Here is a 22,456-nt window from a genome sequence, read left to right on the forward strand (position 1 = left end):
GACTTAGCCCAAAACTCCCTCTGGTACTCCCTAAACTATTACTGCAGTGTATGCCTCCCAGCATACACAAAGGACAGCACAGCAGGAGGCTGATGGTGCAGATCAGCAGAGGGGCTGGACAGCTCCAGGCGATAACTGCTCACTCAGGATAAGCCTAATGACTTAAGCTGTTGACAGCCCCAGGCATGGTCAGCCTGGTGGGAAGCCAGGATCTACACCCATTGTCACCTGCACTGGCAGGAAGCCCAGGTTTGAACTGATTGGATGCCATCCACCTGGGCAGGTACAAATAGACGCCAGGCTTCCCTGTTTCCCCAGTTCGTTCTGTTCAGAATAAACTCATCTTTACCCCAGCTCTGTGTCTGTCTCTATGTGAAGCACGAGACTTTACACTGGCGACGAAGGTGGGATCCTGCTCCGGAAAACGCTAGCCGCGGATGAAACCCCATCGGCAGCTCAGGACCCGATGCAGGACGACCCGGACCGAGGTAATGGCACAACTGGGACAATACCCCATCTTCAACAGCAACCGCCCTGAGGAGTGGGAGGCGTTCATAGGTCAGCTCGAGTGCTACCTACGGGCGAATGGGGTCAAGGACGACCGACAGAGAGCGGCGGCGCTACTCTGCAGCTGTGGCACGGAGACGTATCAGCTGGCGGTCGGTCTGTGCGTGCCCGACGACATTCACGCCGTTGGGTACAGCGAGCTGATATCCAAGCTAACGGAACACTTTAAGCCCGAAACATCAGAGATAGCTTGGCGGTACCATTTCGAGAAACGGGACCAACGTCCAGGCGAGACCGCGAAGCAGTACATGGCTGCCCTGCGACAAGCGGCGAGACTCTGCAACTTCGACAACCTCGAAGTCCGTCTGCGGGATCGGATCGTCTGCGGGCTAAGGGACCGGAAGCTGCGGCAGAAGATGTTTGCCAAGCAGAAGCTGACCCTTCGGGACGTCCAGGAGGAGTTCTTAGCCTGGGACATAGCGGAGGAGTCCGATGCAAGGGAGAACGGGGCCATCCATCAGCTGTCCAGCCACGATGACGCAGAAGGGGGAGACTTCGAGGTGGACGCAATCCACCGCCAGCAGCGATCGACCACCTACTCCCGGGACCGCGTGAAGGAGCAACGCCCAGCGACAGCCGAGCAGCGGTACCAGGAGTGCGGATGTGGAACGAGCGGCCCCTGGTCTACCCAGTTCGCCGGCTGCAGCACCCATCGCTCCCGGTCTACCCAGCAGTGCGGCGGGGCCCCCAGGTCTACCCAGCCCAGCTCACTTGGACAACACCGGTCTACCCCGTGCATCGGCTGCGGGTCAGGAAACTCCAACCGATCTACCCGTTGCGCCAGCTGCGGAGGACAGCACCCCCGGTCTACCTGCCGGTTCAAGTCGGCGAAGTGCAGAGCGTGCGGGAAGACCGGCCACATCGCGGAGGTCTGTCGGAGCCAGCCGAGGGACAGTCTGCACGAGGTGGGGGCGGATTTCCAGCTGGCCACAGGTACAGGGGAGCGGCCGCCGAGGTTTACGGTTAGCCACACGGCGGGACGGTTGGCTGTTTGCAAAACCGGGGGACACCCACCCCTTATTCCAAAAATCAAACTGAGGGTTAAAATTCAAGGGGTCCCCTGCATAATGGAACTTGACTCTGGGTCAGCCGTATCCATTATCTCCGCGCGGACTTTCAGCGAGATCTGCAAGCGGAGCGGCCAGCGGGTTCCCCTGAGGCCATCCAAACTGACCCTCTCAGACTTCCAGAACTCTCCGATTAAAGTCAGGGGGGAGGCGTCGGTGACAGTCCACTACAAAGGGTTTAAGGTGAAGTTGAGCGTGCTGGTCGTCGAAGGGCAATGGACCAGCCTTGTGGGGCTAGGATGGTTCAGGGCGTTGGGCATTGGGATCACCGGGATCCACCAAACGCAGAGCCACACCTCCCTGGAGGGCATCTGCAGGGAGTTCGCGGATGTCTTCGATGAACGGTTGGGGAAGTACACCGGGCCCCCGATTTCTTTTAAATTAAACCCCCTAGTCCCACTGGTCAGGTTGAAGGCGAGGAGAGTTCCCTTTGCGCTCAAGCATAAGATTGAGCAGGAATTGGATAAGTTAGTGGAACAGGGGTTGCTGACGCCGGTAGATGGGGCGGACTGGGAGACCCCCATAGTTACCCCGTTAAAGGCAAATGGGGACATTAGAATCTGCGCAGATTATAAGGGGACAATTAACCGGGCGTTAAGTGCACATTCGTACCTGGTTCCTGCCGTAAGCAGCATCCTGGCATCCCTGCAAGGTGGGGCGGTATTCACGAAATTAGATCTTGCCCAGGCTTATCAGCAGCTGCCGGTAGACCCCGAGGCAGCAAGGGCCCAGACCATCATCACCCACAAAGGGGCGTTCCGGGTAAACCGACTGCAATTCGGGGTGAGCGTAGCTCCGGGGATTTTCCAGGAAGTCATGGAAAAAACGCTAAAGGGGATCCCCGGGGTTTGCCCGTATTTTGACGACGTCCTTATAGCGGCCAGCTCAGAGGACGTCCTGGCATCACGGCTAAGAGCGGTACTCATTCGTTTTAGGGATGTGGGTCTAAGACTGAAAAGGGACAAGTGTAAAATTGGGGTTACGGAGACGGAGTTTCTGGGATTCAGGATAGACGCGCAGGGCATCCACCCGTCAGCCTCCAAGGTGAGGGCTATCAAGGAAGCCCCAATTCCCAAAAACAAAGCGGAGCTGCAAGCGTTCCTTGGTCTCTTAAATTTTTATCATACATTCCTGCCGCACAAGGCGACCATCGCGGAGCCCTTGCACAGGCTCCTGGACAAACAAACACCCTGGGACTGGACTGCCACACACACAAGCGCGTTCAGGACCCTTAAGAACATGCTAGCCGGGGATGCAACGGTCACTCACTTCAGGGAGGACCAGCCCATCTGCCTAGCGTGCGATGCATCCCCTTATGGGATAGGGGCAGTCCTCAGCCACTTAAGGGAGGATGGCTCGCAGGCTCCCATAGCATACTATTCCCGGACCCTGTCAGCGGTGGAGAGAAACTACGCGCAGATAGATAAGGAGGCGCTGGCAGTGGTCGCGGGGGTAAAAAAGTTCCACGACTACCTGTACGGGAGGGAGTTCCTCATTTACACAGATCACAAGCCCCTGCTGGGACTATTCACCGCGGAGAAGCAAACGCCACAGATCCTTTCACCAAGGATGCTCCGTTGGTCCATTTTTCTTTCAGCATACTCCTGTAAGCTAATCCATAGATCAGGAAAGGAAATGGGACACGCCGACGGACTCAGCAGACTTCCCCTAAGGGAGGCTGGACCGGATCCCGCTCCTGCTAATCAGATATTAGCAATACAGGAGCTGGCTGAGTGCCCATTAGACGCTAGCAACATAGCAGCCGAAACTCCCAGGGATAAGATTCTTAGCAGAATTCAGTCCTGGGTTAGCAGCAGGTGGCAGGACAAGTCACCGGGACCTGAGTTCACAGCATTTTTTACGCGGCGGCACGAGCTCTCAACCCATAAAGGCTGCCTGCTGTGGGGGAGCAGGGTCATCATCCCCACAAAACTTAGGGAGAAAGTCCTTCAGTCCCTTCACGAGGGTCACCCGGGAGTGGTAAGGATGAAGGCTCTGGCCAGGAGTGGTGGCCTGTGGTGGCCTGGGTTGGATAAAGAGATAGAGGGGTTGGTAGCAGGATGTTACACATGCCAAAGGTCTCGCCCAGAGCAGGCACACACTCCAGTCCACAAGTGGGAACAAACTCACACCCCCTGGTCCAGGGTCCATATAGATTATGCGGGGCCATTTCAGGGACACACCTTCTTAGTCATCGTGGATAGTCACTCCAAGTGGTTAGAGGTGGTACCTGTGTCCAACATGACATCAGTGGGCACAATACAGGCACTAAGGGGAGTGTTTGCCACACATGGGCTACCAGATGTAGTGGTATCGGATAACGGAGCGCAATTTACCTCCTCGGATTTCCAAGTGTTCCTGAGGACCTTGGGGATTAGGCATGCCACTTCAGCGCCCTTTCACCCTGCCAGTAACGGGTTGGCAGAAAGGTTTGTGCGGACTACCAAGGATGCACTCAAACAAATAGTACAAGGGGACTGGAAACAGAGACTGGCCACATTCCTCCTCCATCAACACGCAACACCCTGCACAGCCACAGGAAAGAGCCCAGCGGAACTCAGGTGGGGCAGACGCCTCATAACTACGTTAGACAGACTCCACCCAGAGAGGGTATCAGCAGACACAGAACCCCCAACCCTCAAAACCAATTTCAACATAGGGGAGCAGATCTGGGCCAGAAATTACAGGACAGGCCATCCATGGGTGCCAGGTGAAGTGTTGGAACGGACAGGCCCCCTCTCCTACAGAGTAAGGGTGGAGGGGGGACTCCTGTGGAGGAGACACTTAGATCAACTAAGGAAGAGAGCCCCTGAGAGGATGGGTGGAGAATCAATGGAAACAGCAAGGGAGGAGGCAGAGCAAACACAAACACACACACAGCCACAGTCACAGTCACCCAGAAGAACAGCAGGAAGGGTTTTGGGGCATCCATCTGCCTGGCAGGGAGCTGACAGGGAAAGTAGGCAAGAGCCTGAGGGCAGCAGGTCACAAAGAGCCAACACAGAAACACATGCACACACACAAATCAGACCAACACAACCAGACCAAGGAACAGGAAGCAGAACCGAAACCACTACAGAGCCAAGCCTGAGAAGATCAAACAGGACACACAGAGCCCCCAGCTACCTCAGTGATTATGTTCGCTCTTAAGCCTGGGGGGAGGAGGAATCTGGAGGGTTAAATTTATTTATTTATTTATTTTAATTCCATTTATATCCCGCCCTTCTCCGAAGACTCAGGGCGGCTTACAAGCTTAGCAGTAGCCTTCATTCTATGTATATGCCTGCTTATTAGGGCTTTCATACACCCCCCAAGCGGCATTATTACAAAGTCAGCTTAATTGCCCCCAACAATCTGGGTCCTCATTTTACCTACCTGTAAAAATTGTAAATAAGCTGTATATAGTTAAGAAGGAACGACAGAGGATCATCCTCACTATGGGGGAAGGGGTGCAGTGTATGCCTCCAAGCATACACAAAGGACAGCACAGCAGGAGGCTGATGGTGCAGATCAGCAGAGGGGCTGGACAGCTCCAGGCGATAACTGCTCACTCAGGATAAGCCTAATGACTTAAGCTGTTGACAGCCCCAGGCATGGTCAGCCTGGTGGGAAGCCAGGATCTACACCCATTGTCACCTGCACTGGCAGGAAGCCCAGGTTTGAACTGATTGGATGCCATCCACCTGGGCAGGTACAAATAGACGCCAGGCTTCCCTGTTTCCCCAGTTCGTTCTGTTCAGAATAAACTCATCTTTACCCCAGCTCTGTGTCTGTCTCTATGTGAAGCACGCGACTTTACAATTACCAATGATGGGCTGCAAAAAAGAAACTCTTGACAAAATTTTAATATTCTTGAATAGTGAGGTCATAATCTGGTTAGGATTTTAAAAATCAACCCTTTCATCTTAGATTTAGGCTATAGGACTGAAACTGATCTTTGAAAACCCATTTAGGCAGTCCTTTAGTCCTTTCTTGAGTGTTTGCCAAAACTATAAAATCAAGTTCTGAGTAGGTGGAAGATATCCTCTCCTTCCTATATTTAACAATTACATCATTGAATATGTCCAAGAAAAAAAATGCAAAAAAAACCCTTTTGTCTGCTCTACACTAAGTTTTATAAGTTATGCTATAAATGTCCTTGAACTGTTTTATCATCTCTCTCTTAATATCATGAAGGTTTACTCCAAGACTAGACAATGTTATTATACATGTTAGAAATAAGTTTATTTATTTGGTCAATTTCTATCCTATCTTTTCTTCAGTAGTTCAAGAAATTTTACATGGGGATCATGTAAGATAGGTTGAGAAACAATGACTAGCATGCAGTACATTTCCATTGCTAATGATGAACTTGAATAAGGGTTTATCCATTCCTAGTACAACACCTTAACTACTATAACACAATGGTAGTCATTATGGACTGTTTGTAGATTTGTCAGAAAACAACCTGAATTTGTATAGCCATCTATCTCACCAAAAGCAATTCTGGGTAGCGTGCAACAAAGCTAAAACAGTGAATAAAAACAGTTATCATTATTACTGTAATTATAAAAAATATTAAAAAGCTATAAAACATGAAATACACTGATTGTTGTTACATGCTGATGATTTACAGTATGTCTAATGGGTATTTATGTATCTAATATTCTATACTGAAATTATTATAGATGTGTACATACAGTACACTTCTGTTCTACACAAATAAAGTGACTAAATTAGTAGACTAGAGAAATGTCATTGACGTAGTATACTTAGATTTTAGTAAGGCATTTGACTAAGTAGACCACAATCTACTTCTTGGTAAGCTAGAAAGAGGGATAATAGACAACATCCCCACCAGATGGATTTGTAGATGGCTGACAAACCGTGCTCAATGAGTAGTCCTCAGCGGTACTACATCCACATGGAGAGAAGTAAGCAGTACCCCAAGGCTCTGTCTTAGGCCCAGTACTCTTCAATATCTTCGTAAATGACTTAGATGAGGGAATAGAAGGGAACTCATCAAATTTGCAGATGACACTAAGCTGTCAGGAATAGCCCACACTCCAGAAGACAAGCTCAGGATCCAAAAAGATCTTGACAAACTTGAACAATGGGCCCTATCCAACAAAATTAACTTTAATGTGGAGAAAAGCAAAGTTTTACATTTAGGCAAAGTAAGGTATAAGTACAGATTAAGCGAGACCTGGTTCAAAAACAGTAACTGTGAGAGGGACCTTGGAGTCCTAGTGGATGATCACTTGAATATGAGCCAGCAATGTGCAGCATCAGCCAAAAAAGCTAATACAATCCTGGGTTGTATAAACATAGGCATAGAATCAAGAACATGTGAAGTATTAGTACCGCTTTATAAAACCCTAGTAAAAGATCACACCTGGAATACTGCTACCAATTTTGGTCACCATACTACAAAAAAGATGTTGAGACTTTGGAAAAAATTCAAAGAGCAACTAAGATGATCAAAGGCCTGGAGACTAAAACATATGAAGAACAGCTGCAGGACTTGGTTTTGGCTACTCTAAGGAAAAGAAGAAATAGGGGTGACATGGTAGCAGTATTCCAGTATTTGAGGGGCTGCCACAAAGAAAAGGGGATCATGTTATTCATCAAAGCACCAGAGGGCAGGACAAGAAACAATGGTTGGAAACTGATCAAAGAGAGAAGCAACCTGGAATTAAGGAGAAACTTCCTAACAGTGAGGACAGTTAACCAGTGGAAGAGCTGCCTCCAGAAATCATGGGCGCTCTATTACTGGAGGTTTATAAGAAGAGACTGGACATTCACCTGTCTGAAATGGTATAGGTTCTCCTGCTTGAGCAGGGGCTTGACCAGATGATCTCCAAGGTCCCTTCCAGCTCCATTCTATTCAAATGGAGCTTAATTTCATATTTACCCTCTAGGGAAGAACTTGTAGAAACTGGGGATTTATCTGGGTTTACTGTGTATTTAATATCTTGGATATCTAGGAATAACTATTCCAAGGAAATTTCTTTTGTTTCCATATGTAAAAATATCAAATTGTTTATTTATTAATATTGATATAAATTGATGGCTAATGGTCTGACAAAGATTGTTATGGCTGCACATTTTTCTACTACTTTGAGTTAGGAATTAGACAGTCATTGTAGTGTACTGTACTGAAGCATAAAATATCACAATTTAAAAAACAAATCTTTCTCCCCAAATGCAGTCCCACCACCAGATAATTTGACTCCTTCACTTTGCAATTCCACGCCCCTCAAAAAGTACTATGTAATCCATGAAGACCAAAAGGTTGCCAAACCCTGCAACTAAATAATTATGCATAGAAAAATAGCCAGTCAGGAAGCAAGCTATGCAAAAACTATTTCTTCCTGACAGTTTTACTTGTAGATTTATTTATTTATTTTTTTAAAAAATGTACCATAAGAACTTCCAGCTGCAGCCAGAAATAGGGTAACACTGAGAAAGGTTTGTCACTAAAGTAAGCAAGGACCCAGAATTTCCTATCACATCATGTGTAAAAATTCCTGTACAAAAATAAAAATACGTTTAGCATTCCTAAAACCTAACCAGACAAGCAAATTTTACTAAACTCATTTAAATTACTGATTGTGTATGCTTCATAGATGACCACATGTTTTTTTTTCTCTTATTCCTGCTCTAGATAAGATTTATTTAGATCTCCTCCTCTATCAGAGAAATGTGTCAACTCAATTTAAGATGCAAGCAATCATTTAAAATCCTTTTAGCCTTCTCCTTCAAACATCCAGATAATAGCAAGACCAGCCATATAGCAAGAGTACATCTCTTTACAGTGTAGAAATACATTCACATTGCAATTTGGACATACACATGTGTAATTTCTTAATGAATAAGTTTCTGTCAATGTGACTCTGTGCCCTTGCGTATGCATTAATTATTTCAGTTTTCAGAATCTTCACTCCCTGGAATGAAGTGCATTGGCATCATACTATATCTATGAAAATGCTATTTTCTTTACCTTCATAAGCCATTTTTATAATGCAATGACATGTGCCATAGCTTCTTACAGAATATAAAATCCCCTCTCTTGCTTTTCCCCCAGGAGATTAACTGACCCCAAGCAGCCACGTTTCTAATATGAAATAGGAGGACTCAGCTGGATCCTTAGCTGGAGCTCCCAAGATTCTAGCTACTAAGAAAAAAACCACAGAGCTCAGACAGCAATTCTTTAAACCAAAGATCTCAAAATGGGACACTTCCTGCATCATATTTTCCTCATGAAGGAGCTTCTTTCAAAGACCAGCCTCACACTTGTCTCTCAGTTGTCTTGAACAATGACAGTGACTTAGCTTCAGACCATGAGGCTACAACTGTCATGGTTGATACAACTTATCATCAAGCCAACATTATGTTCATATGAATCCTTCGGGTTCATGATCCTAAAATATTAAAGAGTTTTAAAAATTAAAATGTTGAGTTGCAACCCCAAACTAACTATGATGTCACAAACATTATACCACATTGTAACAAATGCTTTAGAAATGGTTAGACCTTTGTTGCAGCAGTTGACGGGGAAATACTATTAAAGGCATCACATGCAAAATCTAATCTATACTAAGTCCTGTGAATGTGCCCTCTCTAAAATTCACACAACATTCTAGCATGTAAAATACTACTTATAGTTTAAAATGATAACATTAAGAACAAAGCTGAAGAGTAAGAGCACTAGTGTGCTGTAGTGTGATGTAGTCCTTACTGGGTTGAATTACAGGTAGGAGGTCAAGTCTGAGTTCATCCTCAGTCAATGAAGCCTCATTCAATGAAGACCAGAGGCTCCCTCTCAGTCCAATCTACTTCAGAGACTGTGGTTGTAGAGAAAAACAAGAGGAGGGAACACTAGGTGACCCAGACTGAATTCCTGAATGAAAGGTGGGACACAGATCTCCAATTAAATATTATTTAATAAATATGGAGTAAGGAAGTGCAGCAATTGCAGCCTCAAAAACTGTTTCCATTGTATTAGCTAGCCTTTCAAATACGTTGTCAACATGGGGATTACTGTCTGTGCAGATCACACAAAGCAAAACTAATCACATGTAACTTTTTGACATCGTAGCACATCATTCAGAAGTAAACTCCAACCAAATTGAGTTGAGTTGACTTAAGTCCAAGAGTGCTACACATGTGGCAAAATTTCCACACCTGAAATCATAAGAATGACAAGAACCTGAGGAAAGCAGCAAAATGTGTAGGTTGCCGTAAGCTACTTAAAATTTATTTGCAATTAATATGACTTGTTCAAGAATGCATTATGTTATGAACTCCTTCACCAGTATTTGCAATCATTGCAGGTTCCTACAGAAAATCTGCAGATGCAAATCTATTCAGCATTTGAAAAGGAGACCATATACATCCCAAAGGAAGAATGACACAGTGTATATATGGAGAAAAATTCAACTTGAATTGAACTTCAAAGTCAATCTACCAACACAAATGGCAAAATTTATCAAACTATTTGCATACATAGATACTGTACATATAATACATACCAGTGTATTTGGGCACAAATAATCCAGATTTCACCTGACTGATGTGAAAGGGAACCTTGGAGCCATGGTAGACAGAAGCTACTATAACAAGGGCAACCCGTACACTCATTAGGAAGGGAACCACCAATATAATAATACTCATTTGTAAATCTATGATGAAAGCCCATTTGTCTGAAATACTGCTCACTGCTCTTCAAGAATATTATACAACTAGAAAAGACACAAAAATTTATAATGTTTATGGGGGTGTGTGGAGCAACTCCCCTATGAGGAAAGACTCCAAAAACTAAATACATAGTGATTCAGAACCATCAGAAGTTAATATTTTATGAGACTATGTACAGTTAAATGGCAGCTAATGTGGGTGGCTTGAAAGGGTTCAAAGAGGAATAGGGAATTAATGGCTACAAATATTTTCAGCAATTTATCATTCTAAACAGAATGCATTAAATACCTCTTGTAGAGAAATAACACCCTAACCCTACTGTTTCTTAAGCTGGGTTTATCAGCTTTCCAAATGCATCCAGTTGGCCAACATGTGACACAGAACGCTGGATTCCAAGGACTTTTAGCCTGATCTAGCAGGATTCTTTTTATGTCCTAATAATTCTTCACATTATAGGGAAGAATCAAAGTGAACAACATTACATCTCTATTTTCACAATGCTTAGATTAAAAAAATATGCTAAATTTTATTTCAGCCGCAGCAATATTAAAAGGCCCATGTGTTATCCCAAACATCTAATTACCTGTGTCTCTGGCAGCCATGACCTTCATGCTCTGGGAGACAATTACTTGGGCTGGAAGAGTCAAATGGTGAATGGGTTCGCAAAGCCACTGCAGAGATGCTCACAGAGAGAGAGGAGAAGTTGAACAAGGCATAGGTGATTTGGTGGGAGGCAATTTTTCCAGTAATGTTGATGACCAGGGGATTCCGCTGACATGACAGCTCTGATGTAGCTGAGAGAAATTAAAGGAAAATACATTTTTTAAAAAATCATGGTGAAATCTTTCTAAATTAAAATAGGTAAGAGTTCCTGAAGTTTTTTCGTGGGGTGACAGAGGGTTTTATCACAGGGTGGGGGGAAAACTATAAAGCTTAGAGAACTATAGTCTTCACAATTTTGCCATTGCAGCAATTTCTTCTCTTCTCCTCAATGCAGAGCAATGGTACCTTAGAATCAGAGTGCAGGAGGGCAGCATAGGGAAGTCTGTTCCCATCCCACCTCTTAATAGAGGGAAAGGGAAGATAAATGATATGTTAATGTTGCCCAGTTTGATACGTTGAGGTTTCAACTGCTATCTGAGAATCAATACATTTGAAGAGGGCCAGATCTGGGAAAGCTACTTTAAAAGTGGCAGAGATGGCTTTGTGAGATGAAAGCAATACCCACTTTTGACTTGCACCACAATCAAGAAGAGTTATTGGGTACTTCAAAAATAGTTCAGTTTCTGTTTCCAATCCTGTCAAGAGAAAACGTCACTGCCATCTTTAACCTGAATTCATAAAAGGTAAAGGTAAAGGTTCCCCCGCACATGTGTGCTAGTCGTTTCCGACTCTAGGGGCCAGTGCTCATCTCCGTCTCAAAGCCGAAGAGCCAGCGCTTGTCCGAGGACGTCTCCGTGGTCATGTGGCCGGCATGACTAGACGCCAAAGGCGCACGGAACGCTGTTACCTTCCCACCGTAGTGGTCCCTATTTTTCTACTTGCATTTTTACGTGCTTTCGAACTGCTAGGTTGGCAGAAGCTGGGACAAGTAACAGGCGCTCACTGTTACGCGGCACTTGGGATTCGACCCGCCAAACTGCCGACCTTCTGATCTACAAGCTCAGCATCCTAACCCACTGCACCACCGCGTCCCTTACCTGAATTCATACTGAGAGCTAAATCGTTTTTAAACTATCTTTTAGAGCACTTCTCAAAAACAGCATTCACACTACTACCAATCTATCACTGCAATAAATATATGGGTTTTGATGTATTTAAAATGATATGTGGCCAGCCCCATAAAGGCACACCAGACTCTATAGTGTTCTGCAAGAAATGGGATGCTGGACAGTAGCCAGTCACAGGATCCTTAAACAAAGATATTAACACAATTCTGAAAAGTAGGAAAGTTAAAAATCAGTGCTTTGAAAGGATGTAACATATTCACAAGGTAGCAGGAGTTAAGTGCTTCTTTGTAAGATCCTTTTGCCTTAAACTCTAACTTAGAATTAAAGTAGGCAGGCACATTCTGCTGAGCAGTGATATTTTAGATTGCAGTTACTGTATTCAAATCCATGAATGTTCCTCAACATGAAATGATTTGGAACAACTTGTTTTAGAACAAATTCTAAATTAGAGTTTTGTCTGACCTAAAAGGTTTGTAAAGATTGGGGGGGGGGGGGTTGAGGGGGTATTCAAAACTAATATTTGTGATTTGACATGAGGCAGCCCATTAATATCAAATGAAGCTGCTACTTGTATAATACAGAACACTGAATTAAAGCAATGTTTTGTTTCCCTTGGTATTCTATATTGAACTACCAGGTCGAACCTTTTGCATCTCACATATAAGTATGCTGCACAATATACTTAAATGGGGCAAAACCAAGATCAATCTACATTTTGTAAGTAGTGTTTACTCTACCAAATCACCTGCAGCTGTCTGGGAACAAAGAAGAAAAATATCCTTCCAATCTTATTAATGCATCCTCACAAAAGCAAAGAAAGAAGGGAAAACATTGTGTTAACTTCACAGAAATGCCTAGGTATTTTTTTTTAGTATATCACTTACAGACTCACCAAGGAAATGGTCGTGACCATTGATGTCACCCAAGTGTATCGTCATAGATGGTTTGAGATGATCACCACTGGAAGTGCCCACAGATGCCAGGAAAACAAAGAGTGAAGTAGCCATTCTTGGTTGGCTGAAACACACCTGAAGAACACCAGTACAAGCCTGAGTATGTTATGGCATGAGCAAAAACAACAGCAAAAACAGAATTTCTGCCTCACCCTATCACTCATCCGTACTATCCTAGAATTTTCCTATTTAAATCTGAAATTAAGTACATTTAGTTTGGCTATTCAAATCGCTCTTCAAAATTGTTGTTTGAACTTCAGAGCTATTAACCGTGGTTAACTCCCTATTTCATTTTCAGGAAAGCCCAGCCAAAAAAGGACCATATATAAGAACACGCATCATAGTTAATCTAAAGTTAACAATATTCTTCCTTAACCAAGCAAAACGGAAGTCTAATAAGTGAGGTAGGAAATGGTTTTCTATAGAGCTATTGCAGAAGATTTTCAATTAATAGCATTTGAAATTTAGGTTGGTCCTTCAGTATTCAGTATCCATATGGATAGTTCTAGATTATCAAGGATCACTCTAAGGATTTCCAGACATTCAAACTGTGAAGCCTTCTGATTCCCACAACCTTGTTTGCTAAACAGTTTTCTTTCTTATTCTGATTCAGCTGGATAAGAGAATGAATTCCCACAACTGATACTTTCAGTTTTGTGCTGGAATAATTTTATTTTAAACATGTGATTCACCATCACTGTTCTTCAGGACCATCTCTTGGTCATTTCTGGAGATGTATCACAGAAACCAGAAGTATGCAATTTATAAAATAAGCCATTCACTTGTTCGAAAACTAATAGTATATAATCAAGAATACCAACTTAATGAGCAATTCCATTGTAATAATGAAAATTATGAAATGGTAATTTTACCTTAGCCACTAATTAAAAGAGTCACTGACTTCTTATTGTGTATATCCTCATCCATACAAGAGAAATAGTATTATCCTCCAAATATTATTGCAGTGTAAATCCAAATAAATAAATAAATAAATAAATAAATAAATAAATAAATAAATACATACATACATACATACATACATACATACATACATACAATCTAACAAGTACGTAGCTTACATTTGTGGAAATGGCAAAACTGGTCAGAGAGGAAACTATAAAGAAATTTTAAAATCCTGGAAAACTTTTATGAACTGTTTGCTAAAAAAAGAAGTGAAATGATATTTTATGGATTTAATGATAGAAAAAAATAAGAAATAAGGGGCTGAAGGGATTTCTGGAATAGTTAAGAGGGAGAGGAGATGATGGGTTCGTTAAAATCTATTGAAAAGAATGTCAGAAATTGTTTAGTTTCTTTTCTTTTGTTAATTCTTTTCTGTTTTTCTTTTTATTTATTGCACTTTTTTTCTTTATTTCTCTTTCCTTTTCTATTTTCTTTAATAGATTTCTTCTCTATTTTCCTTAATAGATTAGAAGTATTTAATAAAAATTATTTAAAAATGTGTATATCCTGAGATCTACAGTATTTATTAAGTATTATTTATTTATTCTTAAATTAATTTTACATTCAACGTATTTTCCAATTTTATACTATTCTGTCTCATTGTAAGGGAACGAGGTTGTTCCTGGGAGAACTGAATAAAGAATACTTCCAGCAAAGTCCACTCAAGGCATGACAGTTATCCTAGCTGTGTAGCTAAAGCTAGTAGGAACCCAATATTGGGCAGCAGCAATATGAGATGATGGAGGTGGATGATCACTTCAAAGGCAACAACCAAAGTATCATTTCAGCAGAACGCAGTACCATTCCTGTGTTTTACCAAACCATCCACATAGATGAACAATATAAAGAAGCTGATAATATACGTGCCAGACGATGCACTCATCAAACTGATGGAATTCAACATGTTACTGAGGAAGAGCTGTGGATCTAATTGTGTTGATGGTGTGGCTAGATTAAAGCTTTTGAGATGATGATGATGATAACTTTATTGTCACTTTGAATGTACACCAATCGGCATACATCAAAATGAAATTTCGTTGCATACAGCTCTCAAAGGGTCACCACCTCCGATATATACTCCTTGTTCGGGGCCCGCTCAAATTTCACATTGTCCATTTTAGTCTCTAGGGAGTGAACGATGGCAAACAGGACAGATGGAAATGGGGCTCCATGTGAATTAGCCCTCAAGTTAGCTTGTTTTCTGACAACCTCGCCTTCTTTCCTTTTTCTGATCCTGACTCTTCCACCCTTTCCTTAAAGAGGCCTTGCTTCTTTTCGCCCCTGGAGCACGTTGCTGCCACCGCCACCAACTCCTCCAAAAGCCTCTCTCTCTTCCTCTGGGCCTGCCGACAGCCTCATCCAGTTCCTTCGCCCCATAAGCTCCAGGTCCTCTCCTCCTCTGCCTCCTCTGGAAACAGCCCTGATTTGCAGTAGAATCCATCACTGGGCCAGCAGTCAGATCTTGCTGCTGGTAGAACAAATTCAAATGTCTAATTGCTGATGCTATCATGCAGAAAAAGAAAATCTGAAGCTATAAGGCAGGGGTGTCAAACTGCCGGCCCATGGGCCAGTTGCATCATGCAGAGGCCACACCCACCCCAGCTCCAGCAATGTGAAAAAAAGTCATGATACATCACATGACATGGTGAGTTTGACACCCGTGCTATAAGGAATAAACAGTTGAAAAATGGAATGAAAAAAAAACGATGCAGAGAAAGCTCAACACAGTAAACAGTGAAATAAAGCAACCACACATTGATATCTTAGGCACCAGCAAACTGAAATAGTCTGGAATTGGACACTTTCTATCAGAAAATCCTACGACTTACTACACAGGGTTTGAATAACTCTGAAGCAACATTACTGCTTTCATAGGCAGAAAGATAGAATTTAGGTATAACGAAGTTATCAACTGGATTGCAGACATCTTTTTAATATGATAATTATAGAAATTTATACTCCAACAACTGATGCAGAAGAAGCAGCTGATGAGTTGCATAGACAAGTTCAATGTCAGAATGGCAGAATATGTAAGAAACACGTACTGCTTGGGGCTGCAGACTGGAATGCTAAAGCTAGAAATAGTAAGGAAGAAAACTTGATTCAATTGTATGAACTAGGAGGCAGAAATAAACCAGGAGAATGCCTTATCAGTTTCTGCCAAAGGATTTATTTGTTGCTAACACAGCCTTCAAACAAACAAAACAGTGCCTACTTAAGTGGATATCATTAGATGAAGTACAATTAAATCAAATTGATTTTATTATTGGCACAGGGTTGAAGAACAGCTTAGCTTTACCAGCTGAGTGACTATGGACAGATCATGAAACAGATCACAATGTGTTTATGTGCAAGTTCCAAGATAGGCTAAAGTGGAAGAAGCAAGCCAAACAGTTTTCACAATATGATTTTCAGCATATGCCCAACATTTTCAAAAGCATCAGGAATGGCTCTGAACCTCATGGAGAACCAAAGGAACTGTGGAACTATGAAATCAAAGAAGCCATTAAGCACACGTGTGAAAAGAGATTGCCAAGACCAAGAAACAGAAGAAAGTAAACTGGATGTCAGAACAGGTAATATAAATTGCCAAGAGGACAAGAGAAGTCAAAACCAATATCTCAGAAAGGGACTTAACAAATAATTTCAGATAACTGTTATAAGGGACAAAAAGCAGTTTTACCATGACATTTTTAAAGACATTGGTGATAGAAACAGAAAAGAAACAAGAAACTATTTCAAAAGTTCTCCAAACTCAGAAGGAATTTCTAACCCTGAACTGGTATGTTAAAAGAACAGAGATAGCAGCTAATTCAAAGAAAGTTTTAAAAAATGAATGGAATATTGTATTCTAAAATTTGATAAAACAGAGGTGTCAACTGTCAGGATATCTTACAAAATATTCCTTATTCACAAGTATTAGTACTAGAAGATGAAGTTAGATCAGCACCTCATTTATTCCTGGGTCAGAAGATTATAGGAATTGATAGAATAGCTACAGAAATACAGCAAGCAACAGAAAAAATAGTAAGAGCTCTAAGCAAACTATTCCAAGCATATCTGGAGAATACTACAATGACCAACAAATTGGAAGAGGTCATCTTATCAATATCAAAAAAGGTAAACTTAGCAGAACATGGAAACTATTGTACAATATCATTAATTTTGTGTGCAGGCAAAATTATGTTTAGGATCATCCAATGTGCTTTCGAGCTGTATATGGAAATGGAGATGCCAGAAAAGGCCAACAAACATGAGATAGTATTGCTGATGCATGCTGGATAATTCAGAAAGTCAAAACAACATCAAAAGGAGATCCTCTGCTTCATTGACTATAGAAATTTGCTTGACTGTGGTTGATCATGTCAAATCAAAGAATGTGCTTAAAACAATGCAAAACTCAGAATATGTCCTTTTCCTCATTTTGATCCAACAACAGTTCAAGGAACTCTTCAACTAGAGAGTCCTGGATGTCAGCATCCACACAGAAGTGTTTATTTACCACACTAAATGTCTAAAATGAAATCTACATTTTAAAAAATTATTTTGGTTGCCCTTTGCAAATATTTAGCTGGGGTGGGGGGAGTATGAGGTGATTAAAATTGTAAGAAAAAGCATCATGTAGCAGCGCTATGTATAAATAAAAGGACTCTTTCATCTCTCATTCACAGTGAGTTGGGCTTTTCGTCCCACAAATAGTTCTGGAGAAAAAGACAATAAGAGCCCAGCAAAACATCAGGGATTATAAGTTGTAGTGAAGCAGAAGATTAGCATTTAACAGTTTATAATGCTTAGCAGTTAAACCATAGTTAACTGCCAAAACTCAGTATGATCAACCTGGAGATTGGCATGCACATATTAACTGCCATTTTTTTCTCAATACGTGTTCATTATGTGACTGCCAAATCCACTCACCTTCAGCCAAATTCTGTCATTCAAATGTGTTTTCTCCATGTCTGTATCCTGAAGAACATCATTTTTCATACAAGGAAACCAAGCCAGTTGTGATTCACTTGCCAGAGTCTCTTGATGATGGGGCCTGCACACCTAAAAAGAGAGAGAGAGAGAAAGAAAGATTTTCAGTGCTTCTCGGAGTTGGAGAGACACACTTTTATCACATCAGAAACAATATGAAAAGCAAGGGAACCATAACAAAAATCTAAAATTCATATTAGGAAAAATACTTAAGTCAGCTTGGTTTGGAAACATGTGCAATATTGTGACCCTGAAATGACCTAATAAAAGTACTGGAATTCAGAACTAGAAATAACTAAATAGCATTTTTTGTTGTTTCTTTCAGAAGTTCTATTTTTAAAAAACTTCTGTTTACACACACACACACAAACACCCAACCATGGCATCCTTGCCCCCACAGTATCTGCTGGCCTACTTGCCCGGAACTTCCATCACTTCCCATTTAATGACTCATGTGGTCTCAGGGTTATGACAGCAATCGAAACTGCTGGGATTGCCACACCAAGTGATGCAGTCAGGTAATGTCACACTTTATGACTACATTTTTTTAGTGACAGAAAATCCAGTCCCTATTGCCATCGTAACATCTTTTTTTAAAAGCATTGAGCAAAACTTTATAAATGCACAAGAGACAAGCTTATATGCACACATTGCTATTTTTTATGTTTTTTTAATACATGTAGTCCTCAATTTAGAACAGTTCGTTTAGTGACCTTTCGAAGTTACAACAGCACTGAAAAATATGACTTATGACCATTTTTCAAAGTTACAACTTTTCCAGCATCCCCATGATCATGTGATCAAAATTGAAATGCTTGGCAACTGGTTCCTATTTATCACTGTTGTTGTGTCCCAAGGTCACACGATCCCCTTTTGCGACGTTCTGACAAGCAAAGTCAGTGGGGAAGCCAGATTCATTTCACTACCGTGTTACTAATTTACCAACTGCAGTGATACACTTAACAACTGTGGCAAGAAAGGTTGTAAAATGGGGCAAAACTCACTTAACAAACGTCTCACTTAGCAACAGAAATTTTGGGTTTAATTGTGGTTGTAAGTCAAGGACTACCTGTACTGGGTTTTTTTTTCTATTTAATTAATAAGGGCAAAAAGTTGAAAATTAAAAAAAAAACTATTGAGAGTTCTAATCATTTACATAGTAGTTTCTACACATGGGCAGCTCTCCCTCTGTGGGGATTTAGTCCTTGCTGTAGCATCTCTATAACCACGCAGTACCACTCCGAGTTGTAGATGGTATTCATCTTAATGACTGCTGTTCAATACAAAATCAAGCTAGCCATGCTTGTGGCAGGAGAGATTTTATGAGAAAATATTTAAAATGCTGGTGGTTTTACTGGAAGATTGGAGAAAAAGAATTGGATAGTGGTCCACATCTCCTTCGCTTAGATGCTGGTATATAGAAGTTTATACTCTCATGCCATGGTTAAGTATATAAAAAAGAAATTAAGCATTTATTGTAGTCTCTAAAGGGTTATTCTTAAGTTTATATATTTTGGGGGGAGACACTGGTGTAGAGTAGGATGATCTTTTTAATTGTCAAACCAAAACTCTTGCAAAACAGATACTCCTTAACTTTGAAATTATAGAAACCTGATATAGACAAATATTCTTTAACCCTGATGGTCTCATGCTTGGCAGGAATAGATGCCAAGTTTAAAGTAAGATAGGCTTGTCCTTGGCAAACGTCAATGAGATGAGACCATCAAAAACAGATGTGAGTAATGGTGATTCAGAGCCTACAGTACATAATTAGTCAGAAATCCACATAGATGGCCTTTGATGCAGATCTAACTGGGAGGTTGCTAGTTGTCAAGAAGTTCAGCCTGCATTATCTCTCTGGATTTTCCTGAATGTCATAAGACACATAGCTCTTTCTTACTTTTTCTGATTTTTCTTGAAGTCTTGAATATTCTCTGATTGTTTCATGTTATGTCATTATGTTGCTTTTTTATATTGCCCTGGAATAAAGCCTAAAGCACTAAAGTGGGTGATGTTATTGCTTCCGAATCTAGAAAAACTTGTGACCTGACACACAGGGCCTGGACAGAACAATACAGCATTTAAGCACATAAGTTCTCATTTGTAACCTGACATAACATAGCCAGACCATTGGAAATAATGAGGCCTAACCCTCCAGAAAAAAAGCAAAAGCAAAAACAAAATTCAGCTCTTTAAATTTTTAAGTGGTATGTGAAAGATGAAAAATGAAACATCTAAGTGTAAATAAAGTACATGGTCTACTACTGACCTAAAATTTGAGCACAAAGGAATTGTTCACAGTGAGGGAAAACTACAGGAGTGGCAGAATCCAGACTGCCTCATATCCTCTGGGAATGAAATTGCTCCTCCATTTTATTGAAGAATATATTTTCTATTCTATTCTACTCTGTTCTGTTCCATTCCATTCCGTTCTGTTCCACCCCATCCCATCCCATTCTGTCCTATGATTCTATGATTCTATGTCATTTTAAAGCAGAATCAATAGCTGGCAGACGTGGAATGTTTGGAACAGCCATTTTTGTGAAAGAAAAGAAGGAAACAGACACCTTCACAAGAGGTTCCCCAATCACCATGGACACTGGACATGTTTTCTCATCTTGGTGTGATGCATAGGCATCTGATGCCCATTGATCCACATAATCTTTTGGGGTAAAGAGACCACAATCCACAATGCTGTTCCTTTCCTCAAACGGCTCACAAATGCCATCACCTTCATGGACATAGCACAGGCTTGGTTCACCTGCAAAAGTCAAAAATATGCCAGAATGATAAATCTCAAATTTTATATCTATCATTTAGGTATAATCTTTCTTCCTCTCCTCATGCTTGAAAGGTACATTTGCAAGAGATCACTGTGAACAGATAAAGAATTCCAAATCCCATAAATATTGATCCAGGAAAATTTGAGCTACATCCTTTTAAATGCCAATTATTAACATTGTTCTGATTTTGTTTTGTTTTTCTCCAAACTGGAAAGAAATTTAAGAAAAGCCATATAGGTAGTCCTCAACTACCTATATCATTTAGTGACCATTCAAAGTTACAACAGCACTGAAAAATATGACTTATGCCATTTTTCACAGTTACGACCTTTGCAGCATCCCCATGATCATGTGATCAAAATTCAAATGCTTGGGAACTGGTTCATATTTATGACCGTTACTGTGTCCTGGAGTCATGTGATCACCTTTTGGGACCTTCTGACAAGCAAAATTGATGAGGAAGTCAGATTCACTTAACAACCGTGTTACTAACACATCGACTGCAGTGATTCATGACAACTATGGCAAAAAAAGGTTGTAAAATGGGGCAAAACTCACTTAACAAATGTCTCACTTAACAGAAATTTTGGGTTCAATTGTGGTCATAAGTCAAGGACTCCCTGTACTCTTATTGGTAAGAGAAATCAAATATCTCTAGTATCTTGAGCAATACCCATAGAAAATTGTAGAGAGGTAGACTTTTGTATAAAGAGAAGGGGTGCTGGGAGCATAGCTGTCATGGGCTGAGGCCGAGTGCTCTTTTCATTAAAAAGGGAATGGCTCAATTGATGTGAAATTTAAATTCGGATTTAAATTTCTGAACTCTTAACAAATCTCAGATACAAAATTCAAAAATGCCTATGTAAGTAAGACAAGGCTACAGCAAAATTATAATGAAAGGAATAGCAGTGGGCTAACGTTTCTAGACTCACCAATACAGTGGTATCCTCTTTCTGTTTTACAGTTTCTCGAGCAACCATCCCCCTCTAATAGGTTTCCATCATCGCATTCCTCTACAAGACTCCTAGGAAAATAATATTAACATTCTTAACACATGCAATACTTAGAGCATTTGGACATCATATGCATTATCTTTTTCACCTCCTTACCACAGCTTCTACGATGAAGGACACAGCTGGCTGAACTGCAGTATAAACTCCCATTTTTAAAAATCAATTTATTCTTACTTCCACAGAGGCAGAGCTAATATGGAACTATCCTGCTTTTGGTTGCAAAGTTGAAGAAATAATTCTTCTTTGATTAAAAACAAAGGGCTGAGTTAGCATTTTGTAGTAATTTAAACGCCCATCTAATTTGGGTCAGACATTCTTTAAAGAAGAATATTCTAAGGGTCTTCCAGCAGCATTGTGGGGAGGACTGAGGAGTACGCCTGGAGAACAAACAGTTCAAGTTATGGTGCTGTAGCAGTCGTCTTCAAAAATTGGAACTTACCTGCTTACTTGCCCATCCCCACAATAGGAAGAGCCATGGATGTGGAATAGAGGTGGGGAAGCTTCACTTATAGCAGCTCCTGCTACAGCCTGCACTTGGTACTGGTAGCGTTGGCCTATTGTGACTTCCCTGGAGAAGTAAGTAAGAAGAATTATACCTTATGACAGAACAAGCCATAGAGGACATCTCTAGATCGCACAAAAATGCAGACTAGGAAAAATCAGCTATGGTCCATAGACTCAGAACACTCCACTTCCTCTTGTGACATATTTCCACATTCCAAGGAT

General features: G+C 41.5%; 1 protein-coding gene across 1 annotated transcript in view; it reads right to left on the minus strand.

The window, feature by feature from the left end:
* Positions 1-22,456, minus strand: part of PAPPA2 (pappalysin 2) — a gene marked incomplete at both ends in the record, with an annotated part of 161,357 nt that overhangs the window by 54,443 nt on the left and 84,458 nt on the right. The window contains 6 exons of the mRNA XM_081325236.1: positions 10,897-11,107; positions 12,936-13,071; positions 17,875-18,006; positions 20,502-20,695; positions 21,650-21,741; positions 22,170-22,298. Coding sequence (XP_081181362.1) covers positions 10,897-11,107; positions 12,936-13,071; positions 17,875-18,006; positions 20,502-20,695; positions 21,650-21,741; positions 22,170-22,298 — 894 coding nt within the window. The remainder of the gene's footprint in view (positions 1-10,896; positions 11,108-12,935; positions 13,072-17,874; positions 18,007-20,501; positions 20,696-21,649; positions 21,742-22,169; positions 22,299-22,456) is intronic.

The sequence above is a fragment of the Vipera berus genome (genome assembly GCF_964194415.1).
Source record: "Vipera berus genome assembly, chromosome: 3".
NCBI lineage: Eukaryota > Metazoa > Chordata > Lepidosauria > Squamata > Viperidae > Vipera > Vipera berus.